The sequence below is a fragment of the Octopus bimaculoides genome, chromosome 3 (genome assembly GCF_046866305.1).
Source record: "Octopus bimaculoides isolate indiv1 chromosome 3, ASM4686630v1, whole genome shotgun sequence".
NCBI lineage: Eukaryota > Metazoa > Mollusca > Cephalopoda > Octopoda > Octopodidae > Octopus > Octopus bimaculoides.
Window position 1 is genome coordinate 80552845 of NC_142930.1, and position 21491 is coordinate 80574335.

At 41.9% G+C, this 21491-nt stretch overlaps 2 protein-coding genes across 3 annotated transcripts in view; one reads left to right on the forward strand and one right to left on the reverse strand.

The window, feature by feature from the left end:
- Positions 1 to 21491, reverse strand: part of LOC106881292 (tetratricopeptide repeat protein 16) — a 148630-nt gene that overhangs the window by 41741 nt on the left and 85398 nt on the right. The window lies entirely within an intron of this gene.
- LOC149136614 (uncharacterized) overlaps positions 6494 to 21491 on the forward strand; it is a 50017-nt gene continuing 35019 nt past the window's right edge. Inside the window, exon 1 of the mRNA XM_089349326.1 lies at positions 6494 to 10603. Coding sequence (XP_089205452.1) covers positions 8404 to 10317 — 1914 coding nt within the window. The 5' untranslated portion in view covers positions 6494 to 8403 and the 3' untranslated portion in view covers positions 10318 to 10603. The remainder of the gene's footprint in view (positions 10604 to 21491) is intronic.

Consider the following 21491-nt stretch of genomic DNA (forward strand, 5'->3'; position numbering starts at 1 on the left):
CTTCTTAGGTTTAACTTTTCTCTCAAGGTACTTACACTCTGTTGAGTATGCACACTGACATTACACATCCATCAGAGCATACTGGCTTCATTCCTTGCAAGCTTACGCAAGTCCTCAGCAGTCACGGCCCATGTTTCACTGCCGTGTAGCATGGCTGTTCATACACATGCATCATACAGTCTGCAATTAGTGCAAGGTCATCAGCATAGAGGAGCTTTCTGGGGCATCCTGTCTTGAATTCCTGTGTTATTGCCTGGAGGGGACTGAGGACTGAACCTTGGTGGACCCCTACCTCTACTCGGAATTCTTCACTGTACTCGTTGCCAACTGTCACCTTACTGACAGCGTCTCTGTACATGGCTTGCACAGCTCTCACTAACCATTCTTCTATCCCTAGTTTCCTCATTGACCACCAGATAAGGTATCGGGGGACCCTGTCAAAGGCTTTCTCCATGTCAACGAAAGCCAGGTACAGAGGTTTATCTTTGGCTAGGTATTTCTCCTGCAGCTGTCTTACCAGAAATATAGCATCAGTGAACAATAGATAATACTGTGATGACGTATGTTTGGTAGAAAGTAAGCTTTTTGTACCAGTATCCAGCAATGAAGTCTCTTCCAGGTGCATTTCCATCCTGAAGTTTCTGGATTACAGTCATAAGGGTACCACCATCAATGCTATATGTCTTGGGTGTAATGTAGGGACAATAACTTCGATTTTCTTCCAGTCATAGAGTATTTTGGTTAAACTCCATCTCTTCACTCCAAATTTTCCTCCAGAAGTAGTCTTTGTCTTCTCATGCTTCTCCTCTCACGTCTCTGTACCCTGTTGCCTGGTTCTGGTTAAATTTTTTGTTTATTGTTTTTCTCTTGGTTATTTTCTTCTGATGTCAGAATCTCTCACTGACAACTTTTAGCTCCTGCTTGAGGGCGATCAATTTGCAAGTGAGTGTTCTTTTTTTGCTATCTCCAAACATCACTTCTATCTCTTTCTTCACTTTTTGTTGGTGAGACCTGTAGTGATTTACTTGTTTGCACGCAATAATCATCATCACATGGCTGATGATCTTCTATCAATTAGCTATCTTTTCCTCTAATGACACTTTCTTCATTGTTTCAGTTTTGTTTACTTTTTGAACTTCGCTCATGTACTGCTTTGCAGGTGTTAATCTTCCAGAATGAAGGTTCATTACACTGTTTTAAATACTCCTCTCCAATTTCATTAACTTTAGTTCTGGGTGCAGACCGTCCCAGTATGATTTCAATCTGCTCATATTCCAACAGTGGTGTTTTGCTTTGCTCTTTTATAACAGTTAAATAAATCAGCATTTAATTCCTAACTACAATGAAAATGTGTTTTGTTGTTACAGTTTCTTCTATAGCTATAGCTAGAAATAATCTGTTTACCTGTTGAGCTGCTGTTTTCATTCTATTCCTGAGTTGTGTTGTAGTTGTTGTGTCCAGCCATGTTGTTTGTAGTAACCATCTGCATGGCAAGTTCAAGTTTCAGTTGAAAAATCATTATGATCTTGTATAAAAGGTTCCCTCAGTTAATTCATCAGAAGATTAGCCAGTTATTTAACAAGGCTGATAGTTTGGCTTCAAAGTTGGAGATAGTATTCATCATATTTTCAATAGTTTCTCATGTCAAATACGCGACTTATCACTTTGAGTGTGTGATGTATGCATGCATGTATGTATATATGTATGTATGTATGTATGTATGTGTGTATGCATGCATGCATGTATGTATGTATGTATGTATGTATGTATGCATGCATGCATGTATGTATGTATGTATGTATGTATGCATGTGTGTGTGTGTGTACATTTTTTCCGTCAAAATAACACACAATTATGAATAAAATCCATTAAACTACACAAAATAACATTCTCCCCACCCACCTAATAGAATCTAATTTCCTCTTTCTACTACCTTTACAAATCTTTTCAACTCCTACTTTCTCTTCTGAACCTTTACGAACAATCCAACAACAAATACAAAAAGAAAGGAAGGAAAAACACTGACAGTAAAAGAACTCTTTCAGTATCAAAACTGAAACAATCACATTTCGATAGTTTAATGACAGATACTTTCACTTTAATGGTTTCATTTTCATATTTCGAACTCCGTCCTTCACCATGATAACACACAAAAAAAAAAAAATAGCCACACATCTTTCTCAAATACAAACGATAAACATTTATTCCCTACAAACTGAGTTTTTTTTAAAAATCTTTTCGTAAATCTTGAGATTAACACCCACACGATTACCTACCTAACCCTAACCCTAACCCTGACCCTAAAATCCTAACCCTAACACTGTAGTGAAAATTGTGCGGGTGTTAATCTGAAAATTTAGCAATCTTTTTTAAAACACATTTACTTACTAACATCTTTTTATTTTCAATTTTTCGCACAAGGGCGGATTGGGGCAGGTGGACAATAGTTGATTATATCGACCCCTGTGTTCAACTGGTACTTATTTTTTACACACCGAAAGGGTGAAAGCAAAGTCGACTTCGGCGGAATTTAAACTCAGAATGTTGAGATGGGCACAAACCTCCCATCACGACACTGATTCTGCAGAACAGGGTTGAGTGTGAAAACCAACTTTAAAGTGTAAATATAGATGTTTTTCAATACACACTCATACATACATACATACATACAAATAAACACATACATACAAATACCTGTCACTCTTTTCCAAATATGATCAGCAGTCAAACATCTATTCCCTACAAACTGAATTTTTGGAATATCTTTCTTAAAACGCATTTACTTACTACCATATATATATAGAGACACAATACACATTAATACACACATACATACAAATACCTCTCATTTCTTTTTTTATTTAGTGTGTGTGTGTGTGTGTTGCCCATCTTAATATATAATGCTGAAGTTGTGTATCAGTGTGAAGCCTTTCTAAAAGTTTATAGAAATCAACATTTTCCACTTTTTCGTAAAAATTCTTACATCAATGGAATTTTCTCGATGTGAACTTTCCAGTGCAGTAATTAGATCTTTTAAATTCCATTTACTTTGTGTGATTTAAGGGAGATTTGGCTGGCGTACTTACACATCGATCATGCACTCAACATATAATATAGAGGGTAACAGTAAAAGAGTGAGGGAGAGAGAGAGAGAGAAAGTGATACATACAAAGTCATAGATTAAGTTGCTTTAAGACTATTCTTTCCTTCTACCTTTTCACTCTTACTTCGTTCTTCTTCCTCTCTCCCATTTAATAGCTTTCTTCTACCCCTCTACCTCTAACATATTTTTCATAACATAGAAACATAAAAACACATACAACCACACATATGTGATCTGTGACAACAACATACACAGAAACACATACACACATCAACATTATAGATATAAGATTTAGTTTCTGTGTGTTTCTTATATAAACACGTGCACACATTGCTATTTTATAACTGTCTTCCATTCTCCCTTCCTCTCTTTCTCTCTCTTCATTGCTTCCATTCTCTATTCATTTCTCCCCTTCTCTTTCCCTCTCTCCCTATTTTCTATCGCTCTCTCAAATGCATACACACACACGTACACACAAGCAGTCACTACAATATAACTCATGTTCATCAATGTTTTGTAAATATACAAATTACGGAGCTTATGGACAACACATTGCAAATCAGTGAACTTCATTACAAAGAAGAGAGCTTGCTGGGGAAAGAAAGCAACCGGTTTAAAATGACAGCAACAGACTGCAGAAATTCACCACATTCCAGAAGCTACTTTGAAAAATGGTGCATCAACATCTACTGCCCAATCTGATAGAATTCTGGCAGAACTGTGTAGCAACAGATCGCCAGCAATTACTTCATCAGAAATTGCCATCCTACCTCCTGCAAAAAGGGATTACCTTGCTATGTATAATCAAGGCAGCACAAAAAGTTGTTTTGCACAAGCATTTGTATAGCCAATTAGACAGATGAAATTTACGTACACTTAATAATGTTATGCAAAACAGCCTTCACACTTTCCCTATTAATTTCATTGTCTTTTGAATTATGAACATATTTACATCATAAGGGTTTTTTCGTTGTAAGGCTTTCTTTTTTAGTTGATTTTCCCCTAGCAAGACTTATCGTAGATGGTGTAATAAGTCACACCCGGACAACATCGGGTTATACTGCTAGTGTATGCTATAATTTAAACTCACTGTAATGTTTCACTTTTAAGTGAAGTATTGTGTGTGTGCATGTTTATATATGTATTCACATGTACAAGCAAATAATGTAAAAGAATATATGCTTATGATGAAAACCTGTTCTTGTTTGAACATCAACACTAAATTATATCACTGACTTTATGTAAATTGTAGTTTTAGCACCAGATCAGCCTTAACTGGACAGACTTAAAATCAAAGGCCGTGATTGTTCCATCATTTTTTTATATCAGAGACTACATTGTCCAGTATACACATCTGCATATGAGATGGCAGTGAGTGATTTGAGGGAGAATTGGCTGCTATTTTCAGTTGGTCAACTGACTATACATAGAGTCTATGTCTGGTTCATCAGTGTATATGATTGAGTGAATGGGTCTATACATATATACACAAACACATGCACATATGTACATATTTGGAAACATGCATTTACTGTCATATGCACATATACACTCTTGCTGTACAAACCTCAGCTGGAAAGACACACACGCACGCACGCACGCACACACACACACACACACACACACACGAAAAAATAACTGTTACCAACATGAATTTAGGCATGGCTAGGTGGTTAAGGGATTTCCTTCCCAACATGAAGGTTTGAGTTTGATCATGCTGCATAGTAAGCACCTTGAGCAAGTGCTCTATATATTATAGCTTTGATGGCTAACTAATACTTTGTGAGTGTAATTTGCATGGCAGAAACTGTACAGAAACCCTTTATGTGCATACATATACATACATCTGTGTGTGTGTGGTGTTTGTGCATATTTTTTGCAAATCTATATCAGTGCAACAGTGCAAGATAAGTCAGTGAGAAAGGCAAAACAGAAAGGCTTCAGGAATGAAGTCCTTTGAGATAATTGTTTTATTGAGTTAGACACTTCTTTGTCACTCTGACAATCAGAAATCTAGAGAACTAGCAATTGGCTCATTGGACATCAAGAACCACAAAAACTATTGTTTACAAATTGTGATACAAACTAAATTGATGAATAATTAACTGCAAACTAAATTCATTTATGCCTCCTACACTTTCTGTTCTCTACAATGATGGCCTTCTCACTGTTACTTCATACATACACATCCAACCAGTCAACAAAAGAGCCTCTGTATCATAGTACAAACTATTGAGGAGGCCTCTATACATTCAATTACAAAAAGCCCAATTTCTCTCAAATTCTATTCAACCACCTGAAAGAAGGATATACTGGACAATGCAGTTCCTGTTATAAAATATAGGATAGGAATGACTGAAGTGTTTTTGACCATGTTTTCTCAATCAAGGTGAAACTATTGTTGAATACACTTCTTCATAGCTTCTTTCACCTTTAAATCACACACTAATATCATCCACATGTAAACTTAGGCACTTCACATTAGACATGTATAACGTCTGTGAATAGAGACACTGAGACCAATCTGCAGCCTGGTGTCATTCAACAACACTAAAATATAGTCATTACGTCTATCAAGAAATTATACTGACATAGCTATGAAATGAATATAAATTAAATAGGTTTGAGTTTCATGGGGAGTGAATTAAGATGTCGAACAAGGTTTTTCTTCAAAGAAGAAAAGAACAAAAGATAACATATCTAAAACTTTGGCACTCTTTGTAGATGCTTGGCCTCACGATTATTCATGATGGTTAATAGTGATCACACATCTATAAAATAGCCAAGACTGCATAATAAATGGGCTTTTATACCAGAGCCAAAAATTATCTCTGCGGTGAAGATTTTTTGTTTCTTGCCATATAAGAAGCAGTACAAGTGTGCTGCTCTATAGAGTACTATTCACATATCCAGCAAAGTGGAGCAGCCGTACAAACAAGTATTCTGTGCTGCATCCAAAAAGGACCATTTCACTGATAAAGAAAACTTTACCCACTAACTATAATCATGAGCCTGTCAACGCACTCTCACTTCTACACTTGGGAGTTCAATTCCTGACCAAACATCAACAAACAACTCAAAGAAGAGGCTTCTCATGACAGTCATTGTTAGAAGGTTTATCATGTCATGGGCTACAATATTGTTTCTAAAATATCTATAAATTGGTGTAGGAGTCGCTGTGTGGTAAGTAGTTTGCTTACCAACCACACGGTTCTGGGTTCAGTCCCACTACGTGGCATCTTGGGCAAGTGTCTTCGACTATAGCTTCGGGCCGACCAAAGCCTTGTGAGTGGATTTGGTAGATGGAAACTGAAAGAAGCCCGTCGTATATATGTATATATATATTGTGGTGTTTGGGCTGTGACGAGCTATGTGTTGTGGTAGAGAGGGGTGAGGCAAACAGAGGTGAAGCCAGACCGGAAGGGCCAAACCGGAAGGGTCAGATCGGAAGTCGGCGACACGCGGTCGAAGGCTAGCACGTGGGGCCAGTGAGAAAACAGCGACGTTACGAGAAAGACGTGTTCTGATTAGGAGCGATCGTGTACCCCGCTACGGTCGGCAAGGTAAGGTCTAACGCTTCATTCTGTCCTTTTGCTTCTTGTTGTCTTCTTCCTCCATCGCACCACAAGCTATTTCGGCCCATAAAAAAAAAAAAAAAATTATGAATGTAGTCAGGATTGCTAGTGACATAATTAAGCCGTTTTGCGGCGACACGGACGTAGTCGCATGGCTGAAGAAGATGAAGCTAGTCGCGAAGCTCCAGGGAATATGCGACTTGGCAAGTTTTCTACTGCTCTACTTAGATGGTCCGGCGTTGGCGCTATTTTTAGAGATGGAAGAGAGGGATCAAGTTAACGCGGAGAAGATAGAAATCCGCTTGATGGAGGCCTTCGCAGAAGGGATGTTCGAGGCGTACGCTCGCCTGGGGAGAGCGAGGTGGACCGACGAACAGGTTGACGTGTTTGCCAACGAACTTAGGAGGTTGGCCAGACTGGCGGGGTACGAGGGAGAATCGCTGGATTAAACGGTAAAGTTGGCGTTTGTGACTGGATTTCCTGACCACCTGTCGGTCGAATTGCAGAATCTGCCGGACGTGAGTACCATGCCCATGGCGGATATAATATCGAGAGCTCGTATGTTAGTTTCCTGTCGTAGGTCGTCACCGCTGGTAGCAGCGGCGACAGCAAAAGGTGGCCGGCCAAGGAGTGGCGGAGAGGGGTCGAACAAGGAACGTGCGCGTCCGTTCAAAGGTCAGTGTTTCCGGTGTCAGGACCCGCACATGGTGCGAGACTGTAAGTTACCTAAGCCTGAGGTCATCTGCTACCGTTGTCGTGAAACGGGGCATATAGCCACCGAATGTCTGCAGGGAAACGGTCTAAGGGAGACTACTGCGCCAGCGGTCTCCCTTTCAGATCATTAACGGCGCAAATTTTTCTACCCGTTGTGGATGTGCTAGTAGATGGGAAGATGTCGCGTGCCCTTGTGGACAACGACCTTGATGACTCCGGGAGTGGTAGAGACGTGGAGTGGAGAAAGCAGTGCGAGGGCAGTCGACGGTAGAGAGGTACGCTGTGAAGGCATTACTGACGTGCAGATTGAGGTGCAGGGAGCAAAGCTGACGCTGCAAGCAATTGTAGTTGGCCGCTTGGTGGATGAGATTGACGTGGTGTTGGGGATGGACGCCATCAACCGTCTTGGTGGCGTTAGGATTCCAAGGAGATGAAGTCACGTTCGGAAGCGTGGGGGCATCGTGCGCCGTGAGTCGGGACCGCCAGGGAGAGCAGAGCCCCGTCGAGGACAGCAGCGCTTACACCATCGAAGACAAAGATTTTCAGGCGGCATTGATGGTCGGAGGTGGACGATAGAGTGGCGATGGAAGGACGAGCCCCCACTGCTAAAGAACAGGGTGAGCTGCTACCAGCATACGTTGAAAGGTCACGCCGGCGTCGAGTTCGACGAGGAGGTAGTCCTTGTCCCATGGAAAGAGGAGGTGGTGATTGGAGTGCTGCCTCTGATGGCGGTGGTGCAGCCGACGAAAGGAAAAGTGAGACCGGTGCTGGACTTTAGGGAGCTGAACGACCATATATCGTGCCACACGGGAGGCGAGGCAACGGACGTTTGCGGTGAGACGTTACGTGTGTGGAAACAGTCGACCAAGGCAGCGACGATCGTCGACTTGAAGTCGGCATATTTGCAGCTCCGTGTGTGACAAGCTGTGGCGATACCAACTGGTGCGGTACAAGGGCCGGACGTACTGTTTAACCAGGCTGGGTTTCGGGCTGAATTCCGCTCCGAAAATTATGGCGATGGTGCTCAAATCCGTCCTAGGGAAAGAGGAGAGGATAAAGAAGGCCACCAGTTCCTACATCGACGATATTTTGGTTGACGAGACTGTAGTGCCAGCCACCGAGGTAGTGAGACACCTGGAGAGGTTCGGGCTGATTGCGAAGCCGCCTGAGTCGATGGTGGGGGGAGCTGCGCTGGGGCTGAAGCTACAAAAAGACAGATCGGGCGAGCTGGTGTTCCGGAGAGGAAACGAGATCCCTGAACTGGGCACCAGCGTGAATAGGCGGGAACTGTTCTCGGTGTGCGGGAAGCTGGTGGGACATTACCCGGTTGCAGGATGGCTTCGGACAGCATGTAGCTTCATCAAGAGACGAGCCGAAGGAGCAAAGTGGAATGACAGAGTTGGGGAGAAAACGACCGACATGATGCAGGAAGTCTTGGTCAGAGTGAGAGCAGAGGATCCAGTGAGGGGCAGTTGGTATGTTCCCAAATCAACGAGTGGGATCGTTTGGTGTGACGCCAGTAACATCGCAATAGGGGTCGTCTTGGAAATGGGAGGCACCGTGGTGGAAGATGCAGCCTGGCTCAGGAAGATGGATGACTGCAACCATATCAATGTGGCGGAGTTGGATGCCGTGCTGAAGGGGGTGAACCTGGCCTTGAAGTGGGGGCTGTGCACCATCGAGATTAGAACCGATTCGGCCACTGTGCTTGGTTGGGTGACGACAGTCCTCACCGATGAGCGGAGGGTGCGAACCAAAGGGGCTGCGGAGATGCTGGTAAAGCGCCGATTGGGAATATTGCGGGAGCTAACCGCTGAGTTCGATCTGGAGCTGAGCGTAATCTTTGTGCCTTCCGAAAAGAACAGGGCAGACGTCCTAACCAGGGTAAAGCGAGCTTGGTTGCAGGTGCCAGAGGATGCGGAGCAGGCTGTGGCTGCAGTATGCTGTCTGAGTGACTTGGAGTTGAGGAGACTGCATACCATGCATCACATGGGAGTGGACAGGACGTTGTTCCTCGCCAGGAAAGTTGACTCCGAGGTAACGAGGCGGAGCGTGCAGAGAGTGGTTAGCAGCTGTGACAGGTGCCAGTCTATTGACCCTGCTCCGGGCGTACATGAGGCGGGAAGTATTCCAGTGGCCCACAACTGGAAACGACTGGCAGTGGACGTAACACACTACCGGCAGGGGACGTACCTCTCAATGGTTGACTGCGGACCGGGGCGGATGGCCATATGGAGGGAGATGAAGACGGGGACTGAAGAGGAAATCGCAGGAGTGTTAAATGGGATATTCCTGGAACGAGGCCCCGTGGATGAGCTGCTGCTGGATAATGGCACTGCATTTCGCTCGGAGGTGCTGAAAGAAATGCTTGACAGGTGGCAGGTCAGCCGCTTCTTCAGGGCGGCATACCGGTCAAGTGGAAATGGAGTGGTGGAAAGGCATCATCGTACCATCAAGACCATGGCAGAGAGGGGTCGCATTTCGCCAATCGAGGCCGTATTTTGGTACAATATGTCGCCCAGGTCAGGACAGGCTGAGGAGTCGGTGACACACAGGACAATATTCAGGTACGAGTGGAGGTACCCGTGTATTGCATCAATGCGACTCCGGGGAGAAGAAGAGCACGCCTTCGTGCAGATCGGGGAAGAAGTTTGGGTAAAACCCCCAAATGCACGGTGCACATCACAATGGGGGAAAGGAACTATAACCTCCATCAATTCGAAGAACAACGTCTCAGTCGATGGTATGCCACGCCATGTTTTGGATGTGCGGAAGATTGTCAGTGCTTCAGAGGATGGAACCAGCTGCAGTGGGCAGGATGATGAAGGCAGTGCGCCAGGAACTCAGGGCAGTCCTGGGGTCGCACAGCGACCACAGAGGGAGCGGTACCCTCCTCCCTGGTTGGCTGATTATGAAACCAATTAAGGTAGTTCGGGAGCGAGGAGTGAGTGGGAGAGCCGGTTGAATGATCTATAGATCAGGGGGGGGGGGCGTGTGGTGTTTGGGCTGTGACGAGCTATGTGTTGTGGTGGAGAAGGGTGAGGCAAACAGAGGTGAAGCCAGACCGGAAGGGCCAAACCGGAAGGGTCAGATCAGAAGTCGGCGACACGCGGTCGAAGGCTAGCACGTGGGGCCAGTGAGAAAACAGCGACGTTACAAGAAAGACGTGTTCTGATTAGGAGCGATCGTGTACCCCGCTACGGTCGGCAAGGTAAGGTCCAACGCTTCATTCTGTCCTTTTGCTTCTTGTTGTCTTCTTCCTCCATCGCACCACATATATACATATATATATATATGTGTGTGTGTTTGTCCCACTAGCATTGCTTGACAACCGATGCTGGTGTCTTTATGTCCCCGTCACCTAGTGGTTTGGCAAAAGAGACAGACAGAATAAGTACTAGGCTTACAAAGATTAAGTCTTGGGGGAGATTTGCTCGACTAAAGGTGGTGCTCCAGCATGGCTGCAGTCAAATGACTGAAACAAGTAAAGAGTAAAAGAGAGTATATACATCAAATATATACTTAAATATATATATATATATATATATAATATAATATAGGATAAATTCTTTATAAGAATTTATCAAGTAGTCAGCGTGGAAAAACCTCAAAAATGAAAAAATAACGAAAAATTTTCGTAATGAAAAAATTCATCATTTCATCATAAATATAAATACTTATATATAAAGGGCATTAACTGTGTATTAATGCCTCACGCTTCGAGGGACTAAATAAGTCAAAAACTACCAAAAGAATAAGCAACATATTTACTGAAAGCGAGGGAATGCAGCTTTCAAAATTTATCTCTTAAAAACATTTAACTCAACGGTAGACCACTGGTTTCTCAATCAAATACAGAAAAACTGTGAAGTAACCTGTATTCTTTTGTTCATCAGTACACGTATGGTCAAGATACATAAAAAATAAACAAGAATCAACCTACCACGATGTAGCCATCACAGTACGACGACTTTCGTCCATAATTATATATCCTTGAAAGAGATTTGAATTTATCCGGTTGCATCTCAGTAACATGTGCTTATACAGAATAATATTCAGCACTGAATATATTCTAATTATTTATAATATAATATAGGATAAATTCTTTATAAGAATTTATCAAGTAGTCATTTTTGAGGGTTTTTTCTCGCTGACTACTTGATAAATTATTATAAAGAATTTATCCTATATTATATTATAAATAATTAGAATATATTCAGTGCTGAATATTATTCTGTATAAGCACATGTTACTGAGATGCAACCGGATAAATTCAAATCTCTTTCATGGATATATAATTATGGACGAAAGTCGTCGTACTGTGATGGCTACATCGTGGTAGGTTGATTCTTGTTTATTTTTTATGTATCTTGACCATACGTGTACTGATGAACAAAAGAATACAGGTTACTTCACAGTTTTTCTGTATTTGATTGAGAAACCAGTGGTCTACCGTTGAGTTAAATGTTTTTAAGAGATAAATTTTGAAAGCTGCATTCCCTCGCTTTCAGTAAATATGTTGCTTATTCTTTTGGTAGTTTTTGACTTATTTAGTCCCTCGAAGCGTGAGGCATTAATACACAGTTAATGCCCTTTATATATAAGTATATATATCATGTGTGTATGTGTATATATCTTTTATCTTTTTATCTCTTACTTGTTTCAGTCATTAAACTGTGGCCATGCAGGAGCAACACCTTGAAAAGTACAGTTGCACAAACTGACCTCAATACGTTTTTCCTTTTTTAAGTCTGGTACTTGCTCTATCAATATCTTTTTGCTGAACCTCTAAGTTACGGAGACATAAACAAACCAGCACTGGCAGTCAAATTGTGGTGGGGAACAAGCACAAAGGCACACACACACACACACCTAGATATACACATATACATATATATATATATATATATATATATATATATATATATATATATATATATATATATATATCTGTATATATATATATATATATATATATATATATATATATATATATATATATATATATCATCATCATCATCATCATCGTTTAACGTCCGCTTTCCATGCTAGCATGGGTTGGACGATTTGACTGAGGACTGGTGAAACCGGATGGCAACACCAGGCTCCAGTCTGATTTGGCAGAGTTTCTACAGCTGGATGCCCTTCCTAACGCCAACCACTCAGAGAGTGTAGTGGGTGCTTTTACGTGTCACCCGCACGAAAACGGCCACGCTCGAAATGGTGTCTTTTATGTGCCACCCGCACAAGCCAGTCCAGGGGCACTGGCAACGATCTCGCTCGAAAATCCTACAGGAGCCAGTCAGGCGGTACTGGCAACGGCCACGCTCAAAATGGTGCATCTCATGTGCCACCCGCACAAGAACCAGTCCAGGGGCACTGGCAACGATCTTACTTGGCTTGCCGGGTCTTCTCACGCACAGCACATTTCCAAAGGTCTCGGTCCGTAGTCATCGCCTCGGTGAGGCCCAATGTACGAAGGTCTTGCCTCACCACCTCAGCCCAAGTCTTCCTGGGCCTACTTCTTCCACGGGTTCCCTCAACTGTTAGGGTGTGGCACTTTTTCACATAGCTATCCTCCTCCATTCTCACCACATGTCCATACCAGCGCAATCGTCTCTCTTGCACGCCACAACTGATGCTTCTAATGTTCAGCTTTTCTCTCAAGATACTTACACTCTGACGGGTATTCACATTGACATTACACATCCAACGGAGCATACTGGCTTCATTCCTTGCAAGCTTACGTATGTCCTCAGCAGTTACAGCCCATGTTTCACTGCCATGTAGCATGGTTGTTCGTACGCATGCGTCATACAGTCTGCCTTTTACTCTGAGTGAGAGTCCCTTTGTCGCCAGCAGGGGTAAGAGCTCTCTAAACTTTGCCCAGGCTATTCTTATTCTAGCAGCTACACTTTCAGCGCACCCACCCCCACTACTATATATATATATATCTTCTATATATATAAAAATGAGAATGTGTGTCTGTCTGTCTGTCTGTCTGTCTGTGTGAATCCCTAAAACTCGAGAACTACGCAACCAATTTCATTCAAATTTTACACATGCCTTACTTAAGGTTCCAGTTGTGTTTTAGTCAAAAAAAAAATATTAACTTCTTGCAGAGTTCGAGCACACGGCAACATAATATCTCCTCCACTATTTAAGTATTACGTGTCAAAAGTGAAACAAAAACACTGATGTCAAATACTTTCACTTTAAAAATGAAACTATTCCACTAACTGAAACAATCACATTTCGATACTGTAGTGACAGATACTTTCACAGAGAGAGAAAGAGAGAGAGAGAGAGAGAGAGAGAGAGAGAGAGAGAGAGAGAGAGATGTATATGTATACATATAGATGTACACGTATATGTATATATATATAGATCCATACATACATGTATATGTATACATATGTGTAGATGTATATATATATATATATATATATATATAGATGTACATGTAATATATATACATATATACATGCATACAGATATCTATACATATATACACCCATCACACACACATACACATGCACAGAAACACACACATTAGTCATTTGTTTTCTTATCCAAAACTACGTCAAAAGTACTGAATGGATCTTTATGAAATTTGGAAATTATATTCTTTGCATAACGGCCATAACTCCCATGAAAATTCATATATTTTTGATGTTGATGAAATTTTTACCCGAACATAACAGATGAGCATTATTTAGAAAATGATGTCACACGTTATTGAGGCTACCATTCTTTCTGGATGTGCAAAAGGGGATGACGTCTTTATTCCAAGAATTCCTCTTACTCCATCAGGAGCAGACATTCCTTTTACATTCAGAAGACTACAATTCCCCCTTCGTGTGACTTTTGCCATGTCCATAAACAAATATCAGGGTCAAACACTGTCTGTAGCTGGTCTTCTCTTGGAAGAGCCCTGCTTCTCACATGGACAACTGTATGTTGGCTGCTCAAGAGTGGGCAGCAACAAAAAACCTATTTGTATATGCTCCACAAGGGAAAACAAGGAACATAGTTTACAATGAGGTGTTATAATCACAACAGCAAGAAAGTATGTACATGATCACCTTCTTTTACGAAACTTCATTGACTTTCATATATTTATATTGATATACATATATATACGTGTGTTTGGGTGCGTGTGTGTATATACATCTCTATATATAAAGATGATGCGTAGTCTAGACAGCGTTTTTAGATTTCATTATTCTCTTTAACCCGGGCAACGCCGGGTATTTCTGCTAGTATATATATATATATATATATATATATATATATATATATAACAGTCAATGTCTGTGTGTTCATGTGTTACTTATAGATTCAAAAACTACTGGACCAATCCTAATGAAATTTGGAACACAAAATCCAAGCCTAGGGAGAAGGGTAATGCTGTATGTTTCATACAATTTTGAGGGGGCATAAAGGGGGGTTTAACCCCCAATGTTTAGTCCTTTTTCATGGACTAAAATTACTGAATGGATCTTTATGACATTTGGAACTTAGATTCAATGCATAAGGGTGGGTATAATGCAGTGTGTTTGGTTTGAATTTGAGGGGGCTTAAAGGGGGAAGAATCCCCCATGAAAATTCATAAATTTCCAATGTTGATGAAATTTCAACCATAGGTAATTGACACAAATCAAAAAGTATTCCCAAAGTTTCAACTTCTCATGAGGATTCTAAGACACCCTAATGGGGGCCTTAACTCCCAAATTTTAGTCATCTTGTATGATTCAAAATAAGGTCAAAAGTACTGAATGGATCTTTATGAAATTTGGAAATTATATTCTATGCATAAAGACAGATGTAATGCGTGTTTGAAAGTGGTGGGAGGAATTAATGAGGCCATAACCCCCATGAAAATTCATATGTTTTTGCTGTTGATGAAATTTTAACCATAGATATTAGACACAAATGAAGTAATATTCCTAAAATTTCAACTTCTTAGGAAGTTAGTAAGACCCCTTAATGGGGGCTTAACCTCCACAATTTAGTCATTTTTCATAAGCCAAGATGAATACAATTGTAGTCTTGAAAGCTGTAGAATCACCCAAAGATACAAGATGAGCATTATTTGTAATTCAATGGTACAACAGTGTAAGAGTTTACTTTGAGATGTATGTAAATTGTGATTGCTGCAACCAGCATCTTCATCATCATCGTTTAATGTCTGCTTTCCATGCTAGCATGGGTTGGATGATTTGACTGAGGACTGGCGAACCAGATGGCTGCATCAGGCTCCAATCTGATCTGGCAGAGTTTCTACAGCTGGATGCCCTTCCTAATGCTAACCAATCTGAAAGTGTAGTGGGTGCTTTTACGTGCCACTGACACGAGGGCCGCTCTGGTGGTACTGGCAATGGCCATGCTCAAATGGTGTTTTTTATGTGCCACCTGCACAGGAGTCAGTCCAGTGGCATTGGCAACGACCTCGCTCGAATGTTTTGTTCACGTGCCAGTAAGGCGACGCTGCTAACAATCACGCTCAAATGGTGCTTTTTACATACCACCAGCACGGAAGCCAGACAGCTGCTCTGGCAGTGACCCCGTTCAGATGGAGTTGTCAGCGCTCCACTGGCATGGGTGCCAGTCATCAAATTTAGTCCAATTTCGGTTTCACTTGCCCCAACAGGTCTTCACAAGCAGAGTTTAGTGTCCAATGAAGGAAGCTTGGCATGGGTGCCAGTTGTTGAAATTGATTTGATTTCAATTTCACTTGCTTCAACTGGTCTTCACAAGCAGAGTTTTGTGTCCAAAGAAGAAAAGGTACGCATAAGTGGGCTGGCTACACCCCTTGTAAAGGCCACGGGTTATGGTCTCACTTGGCTTGCCGGCTCTTCTCATGCACAGCATATTTCCAAAGGTCTCGGTCACTAGTCATTGCCTCGGTGAGGCCCAATGTTCAAAGGTCGTGCTTCATCACCTCATCACAGGTCTTCCTGGGTCTACCTCTTCACACAGCTATCCTCATCCATTCTCGCCACATGACCATACCAACGCAATAGTCTCTCTTGCACACCACAACTGATGCTTCTTAGGTCCAACTTTTCTCTTAGAGTGCTTACACTCTGTTGTATATGCACACTGACATTACACATCCATCGGAGCATACTGGCTTCATTCCTTGTGAGCTTACACATGTCCTAAGCAGTTACAGCCCATGTTTCACTGCGATGTAGCATGGCTGTTTGTACACATGCATCATACAGTCTGCCTTTTACATGAGTGAGAGGCCCTTTGTCACCAGCAGAGGTAAGAGCTCTCTGAATTTTGCCCAGGCTATTCTTATTCTTGCAGCTACACTTTCAGTGCACCCACCCCCGCTACTAACTTGGTCGCCTAGTTAGCGGAAGCTATCAACTACTTCTAGTTTTTCTCCCTGGAGTGTGGCAAAGGTTGTTTTCTGCACAATTTCAGTGTTTATTGCTCCTGAGCATCTGCCACATACAAAATCTGACTTCCTAGTTAGCCTTCCTTTGATGTTGCTGCACTTCTTATGTGTCCCTAGCTTACACTGGGTAATGTGGTGCATAAATTGTCAAGGAAAGGAGAGGCATCTTTGCCTCCACTGATTCGGTTGCAAAGTGTTATTTTGAGTAAAGTTATTTGGTTGCAGACCTCCTTTGAGTCTTTTTATTATCACTGGGTCAGAGATAGTCCCCAGATGGTAACATTGATTTCAAGGCCTTTCCAGATCAGTGATTGATCATTCAAAGAGATTTATAGATTGCAAATTTATTCTGTTCAGTTACCTATCGGCATAGTGATCATTGGCAAACTCCAGAGATGACACTTTCATTTCCCCTTAGCCCTCACGTCACACAGTTGTTGATGTTTATTTGAGTTGGGTCACACCCTTCTAATTGCTATAGATCTATAATGCATCTTACAGCTGTGCCGGTCACCTGTATGGTGAGGTATCCTACATTGGGGAGTAGTAACGACTAGGGTAGGGTAGCTGACATTATCGTGATCATTCATCTTTTGCTCTCCTGTAGCTTTGCTCTCTTTTACAAACCCATTGAACATTCATATATTTCCGATTTCAAAGAAATTTGAACAATCGATATAAGACACAAGTTAAAAAAAAGATTCCCAACAATTCGACTTCTCTGGTTGACTTTAAGACTCCCCTAATAGGGGCCTTAACACCCACATTTTAGACCTCTTCAAAATTTAGAGGGAGGAAATGCATCACTACTCAAAGGTAACAATTGGGGATTATCTCCCTTTGCTATTGGCTATCGACTTCCGGTGGTGCCACCATCTTGTGGGCTCCAAAATACTAGCAGGAACCTTCTGAAATGTAAACATGGCCCAAAAATCTCCATTCTGGAGTTAAGGATGTTCCTTGATTTGAGCGAGTCTTTTAGGTTTCTTGTTCATTCAGCTATGCATAACTTACAATGCTTCATCCCGTTGATGTAGGGGCCTGGGTTCTCAAGGATTTTTCATGAGATTGAGTATGGAATCCCATCGTCTCTTAGTTGCCAGATGTGGCTGGCCGGCAATGTTATGTATCTCCTTCCAGAACTCTGAAGGAGGACCTGTGGTTGAAGTGACATTGCTTGAAGGAGTTCCTGGAGCATGCAATGTATCTCTGCTCTGGAGTTAAGGAATCCCATCGTCACCTAATTGCCAGGTGTGGCTGGCCAGTGATGTTACATGTCTCCTTTCCAGAACTCTGAAGGAAGACCTGTGGTTGAAGTGACGTTGCTTGAAAGAGTTTCCAGAACATCCAATGTATCTCTGTGGGCATGTGTTGTCCAGAACATCCAATGTATCTCTGTGGGTGTGTGTTGTCCAGAACATCCAATGTATCTCTGTGGGTGTGTGTTGTCCAGAACATCCAATGTATCTCTGTGGGTGTGTGTTGTCCAGAACATCCAATGTATCTCTGTGGGTGTGTGTTGTCCAGAACATCCAATGTATCTCTGTGGGTGTGTGTTGTACCTGCAGGTGTTGCTATTATTGTTGTAACTGCTGCCACTGACATTGTTGTTGTTGGAGCTGGGACTGCCTGTGTTGTCGTTGCTGGGGGTGGTGTTGGTGTTGGCAATGGAACTGCCACTGCCGGTTATGGTGAAGGTACTGTTGTTATTGTTGTGATCCTCGTCATTGGTGAGAGAGCTGCCATTGCTGCTAGAGCCATGGTTTCGATGGTGTTTCTGCTAGAGCCACTGTTGCTACTGCTGCTGTTATTACCGTTATAGCTGTTAGTGGCACTGGACCTGTTGCTGCTGCTATAGGGGTTGTCAGTTCTGCTACTGTGGACGTTAGGGAAGTTGTTGGTAATGCTGATGTTGATGGCAATGCAGCTGTTATTGTTAGTGTTGTTGCTGTTGGGGAGACTACCAATTCTGTTGCTGGTGCTGTTATTGCTATAGTTGCTAATGTTGTTAACTGTAGTGATGGTGGTGGTGTTGCTGGTTCTGTTCTTGTGTCTACAGCTGCTACTGCTTCTGCCAGTGGTATTGCTAGGGTTTGCTAGTACTTTGGCTTGATAGATGACAACTTTGGTTTTGCTGTGGCCTCCGACTGTTGTGGTCCCTGCATGAACATCCTGCCTCTTCCTGTGGCTTAGGGGTGCTAACTAGGATGTTTTTAATATTAGAGGCACAGCTAAATGAGACTCTAATATTGTGCCTGTTGAAAATGAGCCTGTACCTATGAGAGCTAGTGAAATGCTAATCTATTAATTTAAGAAATATTCTACCTATGGGCGTTTTTGTGTTAAGAGTGAAGGGGTAGGACAAACCAAATGGTATTTCTGTGGTGCTTCCTTCTGCGGTTGTTAGGTTCCAGCATGTAGAAGATCTGGTCCCTAAATCTACTGGCGGCTAGGACCTTGTTATAGTACGGGGCCGCTGCGTTAAAAATCTCTTGGTTGGAGGAAAGGTTTGTGATCCTCTTACTAACACCCTTTACCAGGTTTTTGAACATGATGGGTGGGTGGCAGGAGGCTGTGTTGATGTATGTTAGCCTCTCGTTTGGTTTGCGGTAGGGCCTGTAGGTATTGGAGCCCAAGTCAAGCATGACATCTAAGAAGTTCGTGGTTGTGAGGTTGGTCTCTATGGTGATTTTCAATTCCTATGGAGGCAAGCGTGCTGATTAGATTTTTTCTAAGCCTGTCTAGTGTATGCTTGCTTGTCTCCCTACAGATGGTCAAGGACATTATCTCTGTAAAAGTCAAAAAGGACAGAAGGTAACTTTTTCCTAAGGGTATCTAGGATATACAACCCAATGTGGTGGCATATGTCAGCATGGGGTCTGATTGCTGAGGGCATCTAGGATATACAACCTGATGAGGTCGCATATGTCAGTGCTGTCATAGGCTCCTATTGCTATGAGGTCAGATTGCTTGACCTATGCCAAACCTTTGTTGAACAGCACTATCTTTCTGGCATGCAAAATAACTTCTAAATCTCTGTCACTAATGTTAGTGAAGCCGCTAGTGAAAGAAAGTACCTTGGCCAGAAGTCCTTTTGATATAGATGGATAAAAGTTCACTATATTAAACTGGGTTAACCTTGCTCTGCCTTTTCCTTTGTCAGTGTTAAACCATGTGGTCACTTCATTTGTTCGTTATAAGTGTGTGGGGAAGCATGCCTATAATTTTGTGTGATATTGCTTTCTAGTAGTCTGTCATAATCTAGGGTGTCTATCCTATATAAGTTTTTCACCTTATCAGAGAAGATTAGGGACCTATCCGAGTTTTTTAACAATCTAATGTTGGTCTGGAGCTTGTGTTGGAAAGGAGCAAGAGGACTTATGGAATTTCAGTTTGGGAATGATGCCCAGCAGATCCTCCTCAAAGGGTTCAAGGTCCTTGATTTTGGGTGGGTGTCTTCTCGATCTAATTCCATAGTTGTTGCTCTCTGGGGATGGTGTGGCTAAGTTGTAGTAGAACGCTTTCCACCTCATATGCCTAATCACGTCCATTATCTTTTCCAGCAGCATACGGGTGTACAACTCATTGGTTGGTGTGGGTATATTTTTAGTGGAGTAGCCGGGAGTCGATAGCCAATAGCAAAGGGAGATAATCCCCAATTGTTACCCCAATTTCTCCCACCATATTTTGAAGAGGTCATGAGCCAACAGGTTTTTTTTGATCTGACGATAAACCATAAGGCTAATCCCTTTATGGACGGGAAACCTAAGGTAATCCTATATATACATATATATATATATATATATATATATATATATATATATATATATATATATATATATATATATGTATGTATATGTACATATGCATACATATAGATACACACACACACACACACACACACACACACACATACATACAGTTATGTGTCCAGTAATTTGATACATCTGTAATTACTTTTATGTAAGGCATTTCTTGTTACCCTTTTAACAACTGATTATAATGCTGCTACTCTAGTGATTGGGAATGATTCCTTTCTGTATAACCTGATTAACTATACAGGTAATCTAACTGTATCCTACACTGCCAGATATTTTAAGCATTTCAATGGTAATACCCAATGGACCAGAGGCTTTCTCTGTTTTCATATCCTTAATTGCTTTATCTATCATACTGCTGCCAACTAGGATAGCTAGTGCCTCTGTTGGGTTCACATTAGGAAGACATTCTTTTTCCCATACATTCTCTACATTTGATAACCTGTCACTGTAGCCCTTCCACCCCTCTTTCTTTTCAGAGTCACTAAAAGCAAACATATTATCCATCCATATACACTTCTTTCCCTTAACATTTTGACTCTCTCTGATACATGGTCCAGCAATCCCAAACTTCTCAAGTCTCTGATCTTCACACTGTAAGACATTGGCAAACATGATTCTTTCGGCCTTTTAGCTACCACCAGTTAGTTCTTTGCTACTTCCACTTTTTCACTTTTTCCAAACTCATCTCTTCTGTTTTATGGCCCTGTCAACTTCATTGTTCCACCACCATGTCACCTTTGGTTAGGTAGAAGCTTTGCTCCTGCTACTAATTTTATCTGTCACCTTCAGTAGGTTATCCTGTAAGAACTTTCAGTTGTCCTCTATTTTACATTCTATCTCTTCCTCCTTTTCATCAAATGCTTCAT